The following is a 16,677-nucleotide window of genomic DNA, read 5'->3' on the forward strand; positions in this document are numbered from 1 at the left end:
AAATCGGAGGGTTACAAAGGATGCCCAACAGGACTTCTCTAATGATGTTGTTCCTTGGCCTTGATACTAGCAAAAGCTGCTGGGACATAGTTCTGTTTTCTGTTACTGATGTAAAATCTCAAGCCTGTGGAGTGGAGCTTTTCTCTTCAATGCTCTTTGTACTTTTCCTGTCCTTTTTGAAAATGCCATGCTGAACTCTTTACCATTATTCTCCCCTGCACCATATTTCTTCCATACCTCTAATGCATACTCTCCCGCTTCCTTGACTTTTACCACTTTGGATATACAGACAGTAGTGGTAGTGAAGCTGAAAGCTCTCTGCAAGGAGACTGACATTCAAAAAGGGATGATTTTCTGGACGGACAGATCTCTGACTAGCATGAAAGTAAATTTTGTGGGTTAGAGAATCTAAATCTTCCTTCTACTCACTTGCAAAATTCTAACATTAGGATACTACTTCCATTTCCAACTTGACACATAAGGTCAAGTTCAGATGCAATCACATGGGCAAAAGATGGGAGTCAGCAGTATCCATAAAATCACTGCATCTTGGTAGCTTCCAAACTCAGAAACTACCTAGCTTGCTTATCCTCCAAGGCTTTTAGGCTGGGGTCACACAGTATTGGCTTCCTAGGTACAGCAGAGTGATTAACCGCATTTGCATTCCTGTATCAAGCACTTCTTACTGTGTTTAAATTGCTATCATCTGAAGCTGAAACACTGGCAGAGAAATCAAACTCATAAATACATTTTTTCTATAAGAAACAAAATTATTCAGAGCAAAAAGAAAATCCACGACAATAACATACAACTGAAAGGACAACTGCAAATTACTTATTTGGGCACATCATCTTTTCAAAATCCACACTTCACGAGATACTCAACCAAAGCTAAATGAAGATACCAAGAGAAATTCTATTGATTTCAGGAACTGGGCCTTGGATACAAACCAGAAAGCATGCAGGCATAAATGGAAATTCAAGCAATATTGTGGAGATCCTTTAAAGTTGTGACTCAAACTGCAATCTTAGTTTGCTAACTCCCTGAATCTCACTTTCTTCTGTAAGACACCCTTGCACATTAAATAAAAAGTATCATGAAGTAGATACAGGCTACAAGTGTTCCAAAATATCACTGCTTATAGAGAAGTAAAAATGCATTTCATTTTACATACAGTAGCAAATGCAGCCTGACTGCAACCTTTTGGCTGTTACGGACAAGAGAAAATCTTACTTTGGAGATTTTTTTCTTAAATTGCAACATTCTAAATGTACTGCCTGCTCATCTGCTTCGAGGGCTGAACCTTTTTTATTTTGTCATTTATCAGCTGTCAGAACTCGTCACTGCAGAACATGAGTCCATTGTGTGTGAATCCCCACGTGAAATAAGCCAAAAATGGCTAGCTTAAAAGAGAGTACCTTTATACATATATGTGTGTTTGTATGTGTGCAAATGTGTATAGACTAATTGGACTGCAGAGCACAGTTCTGTGTTTACTGCATAAGAGGTTTATCCATAATGTTCCTTAGATAAAAGGAGGTCCCTGACCATCTTCTCAAAGAATTGCATAAAATTAACCATATCTTTATAAATTTAGCAGAATACTTGAATATTTATATTTAAACTTGTGCATAAGTCTCTTGTTAGCTATCTAATGTGAAACTGAGAGATTTCTCCTCTGTTTTCAGCTGTTTTTTTCTTACGTTGCATTAGCAACACATACATTAGCATAGAGTTGGCTAGAGGGATTTTTCTGAAACATTTATATGTGAGGCTCTGTATTCTGCCCTGTAAGCGTTCCTGTTTAGACCATGATCTACTGAACATTGTGAAGTGATTTTAAGTAAAAAAACAACCAATCAAAAAATCCTTTTGAAATTTGATGATTTATTGTGACTCTAGTCCAGGCTGGTGAAGTGTCGTAAGAAACCAAGAAGTAAAGATAAAAATTAAGGCCAGCTTTTAAACATCATTCTGTAGGTGGTGGGTATTTGTGTAGGATGACACGCAAGACAGAAACCATTAACTCCATTGCTGTTGCAGCCAATCAAGTAGGCGCATCGAAAGCTCGAGAAAAAGATCTTGCTAGACTCTTTGCAGAAGACATATTTTCTGTGCATGCACCTAGCAGAGATCACACGCACCTTGTGATAAGAGGCTGGAAGAGAGATGGACTTCCCGCACAGCAGGGCTGCAAAGCAGTGCTCTGCTGAGATGGCAGCTCCTGCCAGGCAGGCATCTCTGCCCAGACCCTGATGGTGGGCCACCATACTTCATGCTGGGTTTGTCTTGCAAGTACCTGAGCACCTGGACAAGCATCAGTGTTACTGTCGTTCTGCTGGTCTCAGCGGATGTGCCACATCAACACCTCTAACAGCTGTTTTGAGTGAAAGTGACGCACCAGGTTTTGACACCAAAACTTTTTAATTCACAAAATGAAAGACAAACACTCTTGAAATGAACTGTGAAGCATTTTTGCTTTCAAGAAATTAATCATTTGAGAATAATTCACCTTGCTTCTACAATTTCATTTAACAGTGTGTCTGTTTTTCATGTAGTATTTTATGCCAATTAAACAATCTTGATTTCATTGAGATTTGTTGCGTACCTATTGCAAGTAATATATAACTGGAGTAAACTGAAAAGTGCAGTCTCTTGGAAAATAAAGAAACACAGTTGACTTTACTACTGCAAATACTTCCAGGTATACAAATACCTCTGTGAAGTGCCAAAGACAGTTTGCAAAGCTGGAGCGTTAAGCTGTGAACTCTCCCCAGCAGTGACAAAACTGAAGTTTCTATTCCGTACCACCTAGCACACTTGTGACCAGTAGACAGAGCCTTGGCAGACCCCATGGCTCATCTGCATTTCAGCAGCATCACTTGTTGTAATGAAAGACAATGCATCACAGGATCAGACCATAATCATTCCTAGAGATTCCAAGGACTGTGAGTTCTGCTTTTAAGGGACAGCATCAGCAGGAACCATTTTTGATGACACTGGAGAACTGCACCTGTAAGTGACCAAAGCCTGGTGTTTCAGGGAGACATTCAGGCAGGAGTACAAGGAGAATCCATGTAATAAGGCACCCAACTTCTCCCAGTGGGAGAAGCCTTTGTGAATGGTCTAGAGAACAAGTCTTAGGAGGAGCAGCTGAAGGAACTGAGGTTGTTCAGTCTGTAGAAAAGGAGGCTCAGGGGAGACCTTATCGCTCTCTACAACTACCTGAAAGGAGGTTGCAGTGAGGTGGCTGTCAGTCTCTTTTCCCAAGCAACAAGCAATAGGACAAGAGGAAACGGCCTCAAATTGCACCAGGGGAGGTTTAGATTGGGTATTAGGAAAATTTTCTTAATTGAAAGTTTTATCAAGCATTAGACAGGCTGCCCAGGGAAGTGGTTGAGTCATCATCCCTGGAGGTATTTAAAAGACATGTAGATTTGGCACTTAGGGACACGGTTTAGTGATGGATTTGGCAGAGTTAGGTTAATGTTGGACTCGATGATCTTAAAGGACTTTTCCAGCCTCAATGGTTCTACGATTCTATAGCTAATTTGTGCTTCGAACACATAGAGATAGAAAAAATATTATTTCTGTCTTGGCCTATAGTCTGAAACTCCTGGGGACAGTCTTGTTCTGCCTCCATTGCTACTGTTAAAAGAGAATCTATAGAGTGCTCTGGAGGTCAGATTTCATGGATGGAGTTTTCCTCCTCAGAAGGAAGCACTTCAGAACTGATTAGCCCGACATTTAGCTGCCAGCAGCACTGCCCAGATGATTAACCTTCCTTGCTAATTAGCACTGGTGAGGTCACATCTGGAAAGCAGTGTCCAGTTGTGCGATCCCCAGCACAAGAGAGAGGTGGACGTACTGGTGCAAGTTCAGCAAGGTCCATGAAGATGATGAAGGGACTGAAGCACCTCTCCTGTGAGGAAAGGCTGAGACAGTTGGGACTGTTCAGCCTGAAGAAGAAAAATCTCAGGGGGATCTTACCAATGTTTATAAATACCTGACAGCATGTAGTAAAGAAAAAGGTGGAGCCAGGCTCTTCTCAGGGGTATCCAGTGACAAGACAAGAGACAATGGGTGAAAAATGAAGCACGTTAAATTCTTCCTGATTATAAGAAAACACTTTTTTACTGTGAGAGCGATGGAGCGCTAGCACAGGTGCCCACATAGGTTGTGGATTCTCTCTCCTTGGGGATTCAAACCCCTGCTGGACACGGTCCTGGGCAGCTGGCTCTATCTGACCTGCTCTGAGCAGGCGTTTCAATGTATGCATTCCCATGGGCTCTCTTATCCCCTAACCTACTCTCCTTTCTGCTCATGACCTTACCAAGCTCTTCATTTGGACAGAAGGACCTTTTGTGCTTGCATAGCTATGGCTCCTGAATGCCAACATAAGGCAAATAAATTTTATCATATATCAATAGCAGAAAAGAAGGTTTCCTCTTCTCCCTCATCCCTACCAACATCCTTTTCTAGTTCTCCACTGCTTTTTTCCTTCATCTAGCTCTCAACCCCATTCTTTTCCAGATCCTTGCCCTGACTTTCACCAACGATAGTCTACTCCTGACACTTTCCTTCTGATGCTTTTTACAAACTTTTTTTCCAAATGTTATCTCTGATAGTCTCTGCAGACCTGCTGTCTTCTCTTTTTTCCTCCAATTGTTTCTTCAGAATCTCATCCTAAATTTTCATATTACTGCAGCCTTTTATTAGTCCTTTTATCTTCTGTCTGTATTGTTTTTCTTCCATTACTAAGATCTGCACTGGTGTCACCATTGTCATAAACTTATCCCCTTACTCTACTGTTCCTGACCCACTTCTCTCTGCCATCTCTAAGCTTAGTGGACACCTCTCCTTTTGGATATCTTGATGTTCATTGTAACCAAAACATAAGTCCTTGCTTTAGCAGTATCACCAACTCAGTATTTAACTGCTTCCACTCTCTGTCCCTGGATGTCTAATTTGCATCACAGTCCTGTCACCTGCATTTTCTCTCTTGCTTCATGAAAAAAGATGCGGGCTTACGTTTTGATACCTCCCCTCATTTTTTCATGTGAGCTTTTGTATGGACGTAGAACCTTGCAGAAGAAGTTTGTGGTTTTGCAAAAGGAATATGGACACAGCAACACATTTTCAAATATGCAAGCATTTTAAAACCGACTGTTGATCTGAGGTGCTCCATTTTTAACATTTCTAAATTAAAGTATCCCAAAGGGAACCAGTCTGCAAAAGGGCACTGAGATGAATCAGAATCACTGGAAAATGTTAGCAAAGGAATTTATTATATACAGAAAAGTATAGTTATTATTATTTCTAATACTGACATTAGTCACATAGAAGTGTAACAAAACGGGCATAGCAGACAAGATTTAGGGTTGTTCTAAATCCGTAACTCTGAATGCATCTGTGATCAACTTACCAGGTGGAGAAATTCTAAATGACTGTGCAGCATCCATGTGTACTCAGTAGTGATGGAAACTGCATTATGACTATGAAACACTGCAATGAGCCTATTTTCTCTGGAAATTGCCTCAGTCACACAAAGACATTCTTTCTTCCTCAGAAGACTTCGGCCTGAATTTATCTGATGGATGCAATGGAGGACACCATTTCAACCACCACGGTTTCTCCTCTGACATCTGAGTATGCATTAAAAAACCACAAAAAACCCATGCCATTTCCACCTAGCTGCACCTCCAGCACTTCTGCAGAATGCGGTCTGTGCTGTCTGTGCTGACTGACATGCAAGCGCAAAGGAGAAAGGAACTATAGGAAACAAAGCTCTGCTGATGCTGATTGATAAGAAGATGGGCCTTTGTGCTTCTCAGCTTCTCCATTAGCCTCCTGGTAGCAATGGCTTTGCATGCAGAACAGATGAAAGAGTAGTTAGGTCTGCCAGATCTCCCAACTTAGCTGAAAGCTGACAGGTAAGATTCTACACCCTTAGTCATGACACGGGTTGGATGTCCATCAAATGAGGAGAAGCTGTCACCATACCAGGCTGCAGCTTTGGCACAGCACCCAGAAAAGGCAATGCCATTGCACTTTGCTTGTTCCAGATGCCCATGTGCCAGCAGAGCCTAAAGCCAAGGAGCAGCAGCAGCAGCATGGCTGCAAGCATCCAACAGCAGAAAGTAACATGAGTGAGTGTGGAGCTCAGGACTAATGGTGGCTTCTTTTTTGTCCAGTGTGAAAGGTTAACTTGCTGGAAGCACCAGCTGTCTTGCTGGCCCTTCCTTGTGCTTTAGGACACAGGCTATTAGCTGCTAACATATAAAGCAAAATCTTACCAGCCTTCTTCAAACAGAAACACAAATTGGAGAAGAATAAGAAATGAAATGAAACAAGGCAACAGATGGCATTAGCTTAGGAAAGAGGAACAGGATGGTTCAAGCCCCCTGCCTGCATTCGTGTCAGTTATGTTACTGCCCTTAAGATTTAGCTCCTCTCTACCACATGGATGACAAATCATGAGGTCAAGTACGAAACAAGTTTTTTGTTAAAATGAGAGATTTGTTCCTTAGGTACACAAATACCAGAGTTATTTCTGTTAATTTACTGACAAAAGCGAGGGAAATCTAAAATAATAAAACAGAAAACATCTTCAGCTCAGTTTTGCTCCAAGTAGCAGTTTCCAGACCTCTTACTGAATAGTGGGATTCTGTTCCATCAACCAGAGAAAGTAATTAATCTGAGCCAGGTACTGATCCATGCACCACTGTAGTAGTTGCAGCAGATGTAGGGGATGCTGTTCCAGAGGGAGTGACACTGGACTGGTTTGGCATGGAGAACCTTTACTGCTTATGGTGATGAGCAAGAGCGTGAGCAAGGGAGTGGAGAAAGGCATAGTCAAGGGAGGTAGGAAAAGAGAAATCTGGCATGATTTGGTGAAATTTGTAGGTCTAACAAAGGGTCTTGCTGTATGTTTGCTGATAAGCATAGCACACTTGACAAGGAAATACTGAAGAGGCAAAAGTGTCTGCTAACGCTGAAATTCTGCTGTTTCCAGTAGTCAGTCCCATCACACTGCGTAGTTCCAGACAAAGCTTTGCAGGGAAGAGATGGTCTATCTGTACCATCCAGTGTAACTATAAGGGTTAACCGTAAGGGTTAACTGGCTGGACAATATGAAAATGCGGTAGCATTTTACAGTGTTTCTGATCACACCCAGCAATATCTGTTCCCCATTTTCAGCAGCCTCACAGCCTCCCCGTTTTTCCTCTGAATTATAAGAGACGTTAACAAGAGTTTTCCACTCCCCACTTTGACTGATCTTTCTAATTAGGAGCACTGAACAAACAGATCGGAGAAACAGCCTGGCAGCAGCAAGAGCCTGGGTTCACTGCACACAGGGCATGGAAAATGCTCTGCTCTCCCAGGGACAACGTGAAAGCTACAACCAGTGACTCAGTGTTAGCCCAGTAACTGCTCTCCAGGGAATCTGAGACAACTCCTCCAAGCATTCCTGCCTATTTTTGCACACAACAAAAAAAACACTCTTTGAAAGAATTCCCTACCTCTGATAAATATACACCTCCCATCAACTAATGATTAAACAGTTCTGTCGAGCTTTGCCTTGTGATCCACATCTACGGACACAACCAGGGTGAAGCCAAAACTGAATTATTTTTTTTTTTTTGTGTAACAGCTGTGCTCTGTGCCATGCAGACATGGCATTTCATTAAGCACAGGGTAATAGCCCGATTCCCTTAGGGACTCACTGCTGGAAAATAGAACATCTCCTTTCATAAATAGGCAAGGTCACCATGCACCACACAGTCGTCAATGCACATGCTCATTTTGGAGTTGAAGCTGAGATAATTGAGTATCCGTTCATTATGGTTCATATTAACGCAATAACACGTCTTCACGTAAAACTAATTTTACAAGATCTGAGGAAAACCAGCATTATATTACATTTCCATGCCATCTGTTCAGCTGCTCCAGAATACAGTGGAAGAAATCTGATTTATGCCCAATTTTTTTATATTTTACTCTTCATCTTGGATTTAGAATTTGAAAAATTCTATGTAATAAACATTTGAAAAGTTTGAAAAGTACAAATGAAGATATTTTGCCCCTTCATAGTCCACCACCCTTTTGTAAATTACAGTTGTTTTTTTATTTAACAGGAGTTGTCTTCCAGCATACTCACTTGTACACACTGTGAACAAGAGTTCACAAATGTGACATCTCAAAGTTTAAAACCCCTGTAGTTATAATGATAGAAACCACAAAAAATTTGCAGATCTATATGAAGAGAGATCAAAATTATAGGCCATTTATTTCAAAATACCAAGTACTACCAAAAATCAGGAGTGCCCAGAGGACCTTACCTGAAGAACCTAAGCATTATGCAGCGCAACTAATTCCTGCCAATCTACTCTGCTTTCAACTTACTTCATCCCAAATACTATTTTTATCTGTTTGTCTAGAGTATTTAGAAGCTGGCAACCTCTTTTTCTCTGTTCCTCTGATTCCTGGGATGCTTCCCTTCTGGATGTGAAAATGAGAAATTCCAGAGGATAATAAGTGGTCAAAGCATAACGTAATAGAATAAAAGAGTTACCTTTGAAGTGAATGTGTGGTTGGTCAGTAAAGAAGATTATATAGGTAGCATACGGAAACAGAAATATTTCTCGTAAACCCAGATACAAATACTGTATTGCATTAAATCCAACGGTTCATGGGGGAGAAGAATAATTATGCAGTAGAGATTAGAAATTCTATACGTACACGTAAGGAAGAGAAGCGATTTTATTCTGAATTTTCCTGTGTATTCTTCATCAGAGATTATGATCAGGAATGTCAAATGCAAATGTTGCCTGAAGACTAGGAATAAGCTTTTTCTGCATTTTTATTTGTTATATAGCTCAAGGATTTCCCCAACTGGAGAATGAAAACCACAACTGTAAATGAAAATGTAGTGTCTAGACTATGTCTTAAAGACATACAGCAAACAACTGGAAACAATCCACAAAAATGTTAACAATAATGTTTTCATCTTCCGTGACATTAACAGTTACTGGAATTAACAGTTTCACTTCTAGGAAAAAACCAAAGGCTGTCAACAATTTCACATGGAAATAACCTTTGAAGAGTCAGGTTTCTGCCTTAGGGAAGTATTTTTGCCTTATTTTTAAAAGATCAGCATCAAAAAGACACTTTCTTCCTTGAAGGGACCTGATGAGTTGCGACCATACCCCTAGAGTTTTTTTCTTTTCAAGGCTGCAGCCACCTTAGAGACTTGCCTCCTTTTGTTCATTTGAACCACACCAAGCAGGCTGCTGAAGGTTCAAGGAGAGGTTATCAAGTCTTGTTTGCCATTGGCATGTTTAAAATTGCTGACACATGCTAAGAAAAAAAGGGTTCACCTAGAACAGCTGCAACAATAAAACAGTTACTGGGGAGCCTCACCTAGAGCTAACACCAGCACCAAGCTGTGCTGGCAAACTGCACAGATTAGCCAGTAATATTTATACATAAATGCAAAAAAATAAAAAAGCTTACAGAAGTCCTGAAAAATGGTGAGGTTTGTCATTTTCTTAGTGGTTAAAAAAAAAAAGAAAAGGCAAAACTCCCTTGCAAACACACCATATTTTGTTGTTGCATGATGAAAACCAGTATCCACAGTCTTCAGTGATAAAGCTGTAGAAATAGCTGAAAAATGTTCATTCAAAGGAAAAGTAATGAAAAATTGTGTACTTGACAGAATTGCAAAAAGCAACCAATGTGATGGTTTCCTTTCATATCACTCACAAATTTTCCTGAACATGAAAATAACCGACCCTTCGTAGAAAACACACACAAAAAAATCAAACTCTGTTGTTGGACATACTTAAGATTTTCCTGGCTTGATGCCTCAGAACATTAGAAGGGAAAATGCATGCTTTCTCCCAGACCTACTTGTCTCTAAGTAAGTTATCTGAAGACCTATTTTACCTCCGACTCCAGCAGAAGGAGGAGGAGTACTTTTCCAGTCAAGTCTTGTTCAAAGTTTTAGACCAATACTCTAAAGATACATTGACATTTCTCAGATTAAATCCAAGGAAATCCTTGCCTACTAAGGCCAGATCTGTCCCTTCCCCTCATTTCACATCACCTACGTACAAATCCACACTAGCAGTAAACATTAGCTTGAACTCTCTGGCACTTATAGCTGGAGGAGTCTGAGCAAGTTCATGACCTCACCACTGGACTAAGCTCCTGAGGACCTTGAGGACCCTGAGGTCCTCAGGCCAAATCCACTCTAAATAACTGGTCTAGCAGTTTCTCCTTACAAATCTTTACATTAAATGCAGCAATGGGCTTTGACATTCTTCTTGACACTAGAGATCTGGATTTCCTCACTGGGGTGGCAAGCTAAAAGTTCAGCAGAAACAAGCTGTATGGGTGGAGGTCACAGAGGTCTGTTCTTCAGCTCACAGGTCTGTCTTAGCCTTTGTGTTCTGCTGCAAGCAACCTTGGAAAACACTCCTTTGGAATGCAGCAGTATTTTATTACTTCATAACTAAGGTTAAACTGGAGCTGACAGCAGAAGATGGCAGATGCCCTACTGTACTGCAGCAATGCACAGCCCACTTTTGTTTTATGAAATAAATTCAATGCCCCAATAAGGGCAAGGAGGAGGTGAGATGGGCTCACACTCAGTTTTATTTTTGAATGGTAATGTTTGAATATCGAGCTTTGAAAGTGGAGGAGGAAAAGTGTTCATGAAAGCAAAATGCTGCTCTTGTTGCAAAAAGGTAATTTGCTAAAGTAACATGCTTTTCAAAAAATTAATTCTCAAGAATCAGCAATGCAAAAAGGAATGAAAACCATTACATCACTACAATGTGAACTGCTGCATCACCTATCAAAATCAGACAGATCCAGGTTCATTTATGTACAATTTTTTTGCTTGAGACACAACAAAAATATATAACGGTTACAGCAGAAGATGGTATTTTGTTCTCCATGAACTGCAAAAAAGTTATAAACTTTTCTAAACTGCAGAGAAACTAAAGAAAAGCAGAAGTCCTTTGCTTCACCCAGCTAAACAGATTTTAGATTAGACTCTAGAATAAAATACTGAAACTTACCTTGCATTTCAACATGTTGGCCACTCTCTCTTGCATTGATTGTCCAGCCTTTGGCCTGACAAGTATATAAACTGCTTTCACTTCAGGGCTGGAGCGCAGAAGCTTTTCCACCAGTACTTTGCCCATGAAACCTGTAGCTCCTGTGATAAGTACGGTCTTCCCATTGTAATAAGCTGAGACTGAAGACATGGTGTTTTCTTGTTCTGTCCTTCCTTCAGCTTCCTGCAGGACGTACCTGAGAAGATGCAGAAATAATGTTTTAAGGGATTTTGAGTCAAGACATAGACCAGTCTGAGATTACCCTTCCTAGTCAGCTACGGCAGCTCACATTAGTTCAGTCAATGGCAATTTTAAAGATGATTTTTTTAGAAGCCTTTATTAAGAAAATAAACCACAAAAATTAAAAACAGTAAGCAGAGAAGCTGAACAAACCAAGCTCTGTCTTATCCTCCACACTACACCACAGCTGCACCCTGCAGTCAGTTTAGAGCACAGCTTGTGCTGTCCAAGACTCCTAGCACTAGACGCTCACTGCGGTGTTGAATAGCATTTATCTCCTACACTGCGAAGTGGCAGTCATGAAGATATGCAGCTATTATCCCTACAAGACAAAGCTGAAACAGATCTCCTCACAAACACTGCAGGTACAAATGCTGCATTTCCCACTTCATTTCCACTGTGCCAAGCTGTTGGATTTGTTGTCAGCCATCACTCAGTAATGCGCTCAATCTTTTCCTGTTGTCTTGTCTTGAAATACAACCATGAAGAAAGCTCTTCTTCATGGAAGAGACAGTGCAATGACATTGCTCTGCAAGACTGCAATACCATACTCCTGTGTGCAGGTCATCACCCATTACTGGCTGTTAAGGCCAAAATTCATCCCACTGAACTCTAAGGAGCATAGATGTCATATGCTTTCTCTGGAGAGTTGAGGTTGTTTGAACTGCCCTTTGGAGGTCCACCGACTATATAAGGGGGCTGACATGACTAGGCTCCCACACAAAATGTCCCAGTTAATTGTTTTAATTAGATACAGTGGTTTCAGGCCTACATGTCCCCAGCCATCCCCAATTCAAACTCTAAGTTGATTAAATGACAAACAAAGCTGGGCTGAATCCTCTTGGAATAGCCCCTCTCTCTATGAGACTAATGGAAGGAAAAAAACACCTGCTGTCTTTGAAGTGCTGCAGATCACAGCACACACAAACTGCTTACATTGCAAGGAAAAGGCTCATAAAGAGTGTAAATAAACGTTTTGGAAAAAGCCTAGTAAATTTGAAACAAAAAGAAACAAGAAGTGTAGAATGCTGTCAATCAAGTATTCAAGAACAAGATAATGATCTGCAGGTACCCCAGAAAACCTCTTCCTCCTGCAGAAACTTTAGAAACGCTCTTGTCCATTTCACATCTCTCAACATGATGTGACTCAACTGCATGCTAATAAAATGCAAATACATCAAAACAGAAATCCAGTATTTGCTGCATTTTTGCAGTCTTCCAAGATTCCCTGTTCTCAGCAACACTTGCATTTCTGAAACCTAGTAGAACCATGCAGGGACAGTGAAGTAGTCTAACAGAGCAAAACCCACAAGCCTTCATACAGAAAGCTATATAATGAATTCTTGGCTTGGACCAACACAAATGAACAACACCAAAGAGTTTAGAGTACTGTAAGAACCTTGGGTACATGTGATGGTAGGTTAAATTCGCTTCACCACATGGGACCATAAAAGAAATACAGCTTGTCCTACAGCCCCTCCTTCCTCAGGATGGAGTGAGGTATCTTGCCCCAGAAAACTGGCCACCAGCTATGTGAATCAAGAGAAGTACCATGGGTCAACCCTTACAAGGGTTGCGTCCACTGAAACATCCAGCAATGTGCTCAGCTAGACTGCGATTCCCAAGGTGTTACCTCTCACAACAGTGAAAAGTGATCCACAGTCTGTGTTGATATGCTATCATTATCTGGGTCTACAACTGATGCATCTACCCAGACCTGACTTTGCATCCCTACCGATCCACCAGTTTTCGCAGTCACTGTGCGGCTACATGGAAACATTGAATGTGCATTTCTAAATGACACGTACACATGAACCAGGCGCTGAAGCCCAACAACATAATGCTCTTCTTTCCCAGTGCTGCCAGGGACTGCAGTACATAGGACCAAACAAATGAAAAAAACCCCAAATTTCTTCATCCATAACAAATCATCAGGTGTGCATCCAATTTAGAAAGTGGGTCAAGCAGAATAACTTCTGAGGGACGGACACTATTTTATAAATTAATAGCTGTGGGTATTCTGGCTCAGTGAATTTGGGTATTAGCCTACTTTCAGACATGGCCTAGATTATAATTTAAATGAATGCAGCAGGCTCATCTAGGCCTATTAAAATCCTGTTCTTATTAAAGAGCTGGCCACTTGGGAAGTTAAACAAACAGTTTAAACTATTAGATAATTAACATAACAAAATGTCACATCTCATTCAGGTTAAGAAAATGAGTGACATTGGAAGAGAGGAACTTGCAGAACCTGCAAGTGTGTGAAAGGCTGTGTGAGTCCAAAAGCAGGTATTAGTTTGGCCAGATTAAGATGGACATGACAAAAGACTTAAGAAATTTGGTACAACACATGCCCTGCAAAACAGAAAAATTAAGCAGAGAAATCCTTAGTCACTACAGCCCGTACAAATTCTACTGAACGTAAGGAAATGAAAAGGTGAAATATAAGACCACTTCCAGTCACTGCATACTTGCTTTGAACTCATATTCAGAAGATTGTACCTACCTAACCTCACCTAATACTCTGCTAGAAAAACGGTACATTTATAAAGCACTTTGCACCACAAACCTGGAGATTACTAGTGTTTAACAGGAATTACTTTCCTTCCCACATTTCAGCAGTTGAGAACATTTCTAACCTGCATCACGAAAACATTAGTGCTTCGCACGATAGTTGTAAACTACTGCAAAAATAACTGTTAAGATTTCCAGATGTGGATATCAATCTATTATGTTGTTTCATTTGGGTTCTGTTTGAGTTATCCAAATGGGGCTTCGTTTGTTTTGGCCCCACGTTCAATACCTAGTAGAAGAGTTTAAAAAAAAAAATAATCACACTACTTTAAAGTATCCCTAAAATTAGCTGAGCAGCCACATTTCATTAAGTATTTCTGGCAAGGACTACATACACATAACTGACGTTTTTTCCCCATGTAGTCTAAGACCATTTTGAATGTTTGACTCCGAAAAGTCAGGAAAACAATTGCATCTCCCGAACCATTCTGGTATGACAAAAATGGAAGCACCAAACACAGCCACAGAAGAACTTAATTTCTAAGGCAATCTGCTGTTCCTCTTGATTAATGGCTTAACCCTATAGGGGTCACATCCTTTTTATTTTCTATAATAAAGCAGTCCAAGTCAGGCAGCATATAGCTCACAGGGCCAGTTTCAGAGTTGGATCCGGTTGCTCAGGGCCTCATACACAATAAGAAACCATAAGGAATGCGATGGTGTTTGCTTATTACGGGATCAGATTTGTGTCTTCTTGCAGTACATTTTTTCCTCTTTCCTAAGTTAGCTTTAGAAGAAAATACAATAATTTGTACCCATCTGATGCCTTGCTAATTATTGGCAAAGAAAATCTGTGAATTTGTTTAAAGTGCACAAACACATTTATGTTTTGAGGTCATGACACAAAAGCCACAGTGCTGCAATCTGCTGTGTTCAGACAGATCCCTGAATCTCCACTAGCCAAGCAAATTTAAAGAGGCTTTTACTAGGTTCCAAATTCAAAAGCAGATTTCAGTTTATATTCAGGATTGCTAAAGATACTTTCCTTTCAACGTAGTCTTGACTTGACTTTATTTTTCAGAACCAGCTTTGGTTTTTTTTAATATTTAAGAGTGTGATTTTATAACAAAATTTATTCTTCTCTGTTTCTATTGATTATGCTTAGACTTTGTAAAGAAAGTACTGAAAAAGTTACAGAGATTTTAAGGAACCAGAGGATTTCTAAGGTTGAGGGGTGTGATGCAAGTAATGACTGTTGACCTGACCCTTTGGATGTCAGCTTCAAAATATAGAGAACTACATGCATGCCTCTGACTTTTTACGCTCAGTCAAATGAAGAAAAGTTGTTTCCTGCAGAAGCTTATACTTTGCTTTTCATTTTAAGGAATAAGGAGTCAGTACTGGGCATTGACTATTTCCCAGTCAATTAAGCTGCAAGGCATTAAGTGTCTGGTAAGAGAAAACCATTCAAAGTCTGAACCAGTCAGTCTCACAGCAGGTGCAGTGAGCTGACCCTGACTGAGGCAAAGAAGAATAAAGACCGTTTCAGAGCCTGAGGTTCCTGACTCTTCCAAAGCTGACTGAAGGTGAGAAAGCCACTGAATTGTGGAGAAAAGCCCACACAAGGGCTTCTTGAAGCACAATTCAAGTGAGTAATTACAGGCAACCCTGACAGTTTAGGCACTGATCGGAGCAGGAAAGTAATCACTGATGCCATCTGAATTACTGAATGCAGCGTCTTTGCAGCAGTATGGAACTCACTGATGCTGACTCATCTTCAACCACAGCATGAAAAAAACCCCACCTTTTGGATAGTCAGCCAGGAATCACACGAAGCATCTCTGCAAACACAAGTACCCGAGCTGCTTTAAGGGTAGAGCTCTGTTGCTGATGCCTGTAACAGTCTCCTCTGGATCAGACACAGAGGACGGTCTACAGTGCTGTGTTACAAACAAAGCCATGATCTTGTGCCAGGGGCATATGTCAAAGGACAAGCAAAGAGAAAGGTGGGAATCCTACCAACATAATACTGTCCTCCTGCAAAAGAAAACCCTCACATCCTCAACAGAAAAAAGAGAGCTTTCCCCCACCAAGAGCAGATACGCTTGAGCTGGTATTTAACAAAACAAATACACGGTACTCATCTTGGACATACCTTAATGATGCCAAATCTGCATTCAGATTACAATGGTGTAATGCCAGGAGTTAGACTGCTATCAGAGCCATGGCAGCGGGAAGGAAAATGCATAGCTGAACCTCACTGCCTGCTGCTACTGCCTTTGTCCAGAGCAGGTCTGTGGCTGCAGGGTGCTAACAAGAGATGGCAAAATGGAGCACGAGCAACGAAGGATGGGTAGACAGGAACATGTTAATATTTCTCTATGGTTTGGATCACTACTGAGATTTCTGTGCCCTACTCAACTAGGACAGTGGCCATTTCAGAAGCTTATCTGTTGAGATACTTGCCCTTTCAACTCAACTGCATAAAATGAAGAAAAAAAAAAAAAGATATATATTTAGTTTTGTGCAAAAGCAAAAGACTGTATGCCTGTAAATATACATCTAGATTCACGAACAGCCTCTCTGGCATCTCCTTCTACTTAGTCTGTTTTTGATGAGTTTTCTCATGTCTGGTGCATTTTCACAACTTTATGCAGGGATGTGATTTCTGCAAACAAGAGGGTCGGGCTGTTCAGATGAGTCATTTAGACATCATATTAAATGTAATGAACAAGCTTCACTAAAATTACAATTAATGACAAATAACATTTTTTTTAAAGAAAGCTACAGACAGCAA

General features: G+C 40.6%; 1 protein-coding gene across 3 annotated transcripts in view; it reads right to left on the reverse strand.

The window, feature by feature from the left end:
- FAR2 (fatty acyl-CoA reductase 2) overlaps positions 1-16,677 on the reverse strand; it is a 145,534-nt gene that overhangs the window by 67,750 nt on the left and 61,107 nt on the right. For all 3 annotated transcript variants that reach the window (XM_055712345.1, XM_027815070.2, XM_005446020.4), the window contains exon 2: positions 11,088-11,322. In XM_055712345.1, the coding sequence (XP_055568320.1) occupies positions 11,088-11,276 (189 nt within the window). In that variant the 5' untranslated portion in view covers positions 11,277-11,322. The remainder of the gene's footprint in view (positions 1-11,087; positions 11,323-16,677) is intronic.

Source organism: Falco cherrug, chromosome 5 (genome assembly GCF_023634085.1).
Source record: "Falco cherrug isolate bFalChe1 chromosome 5, bFalChe1.pri, whole genome shotgun sequence".
Taxonomy (NCBI): Eukaryota; Metazoa; Chordata; class Aves; order Falconiformes; family Falconidae; genus Falco; species Falco cherrug.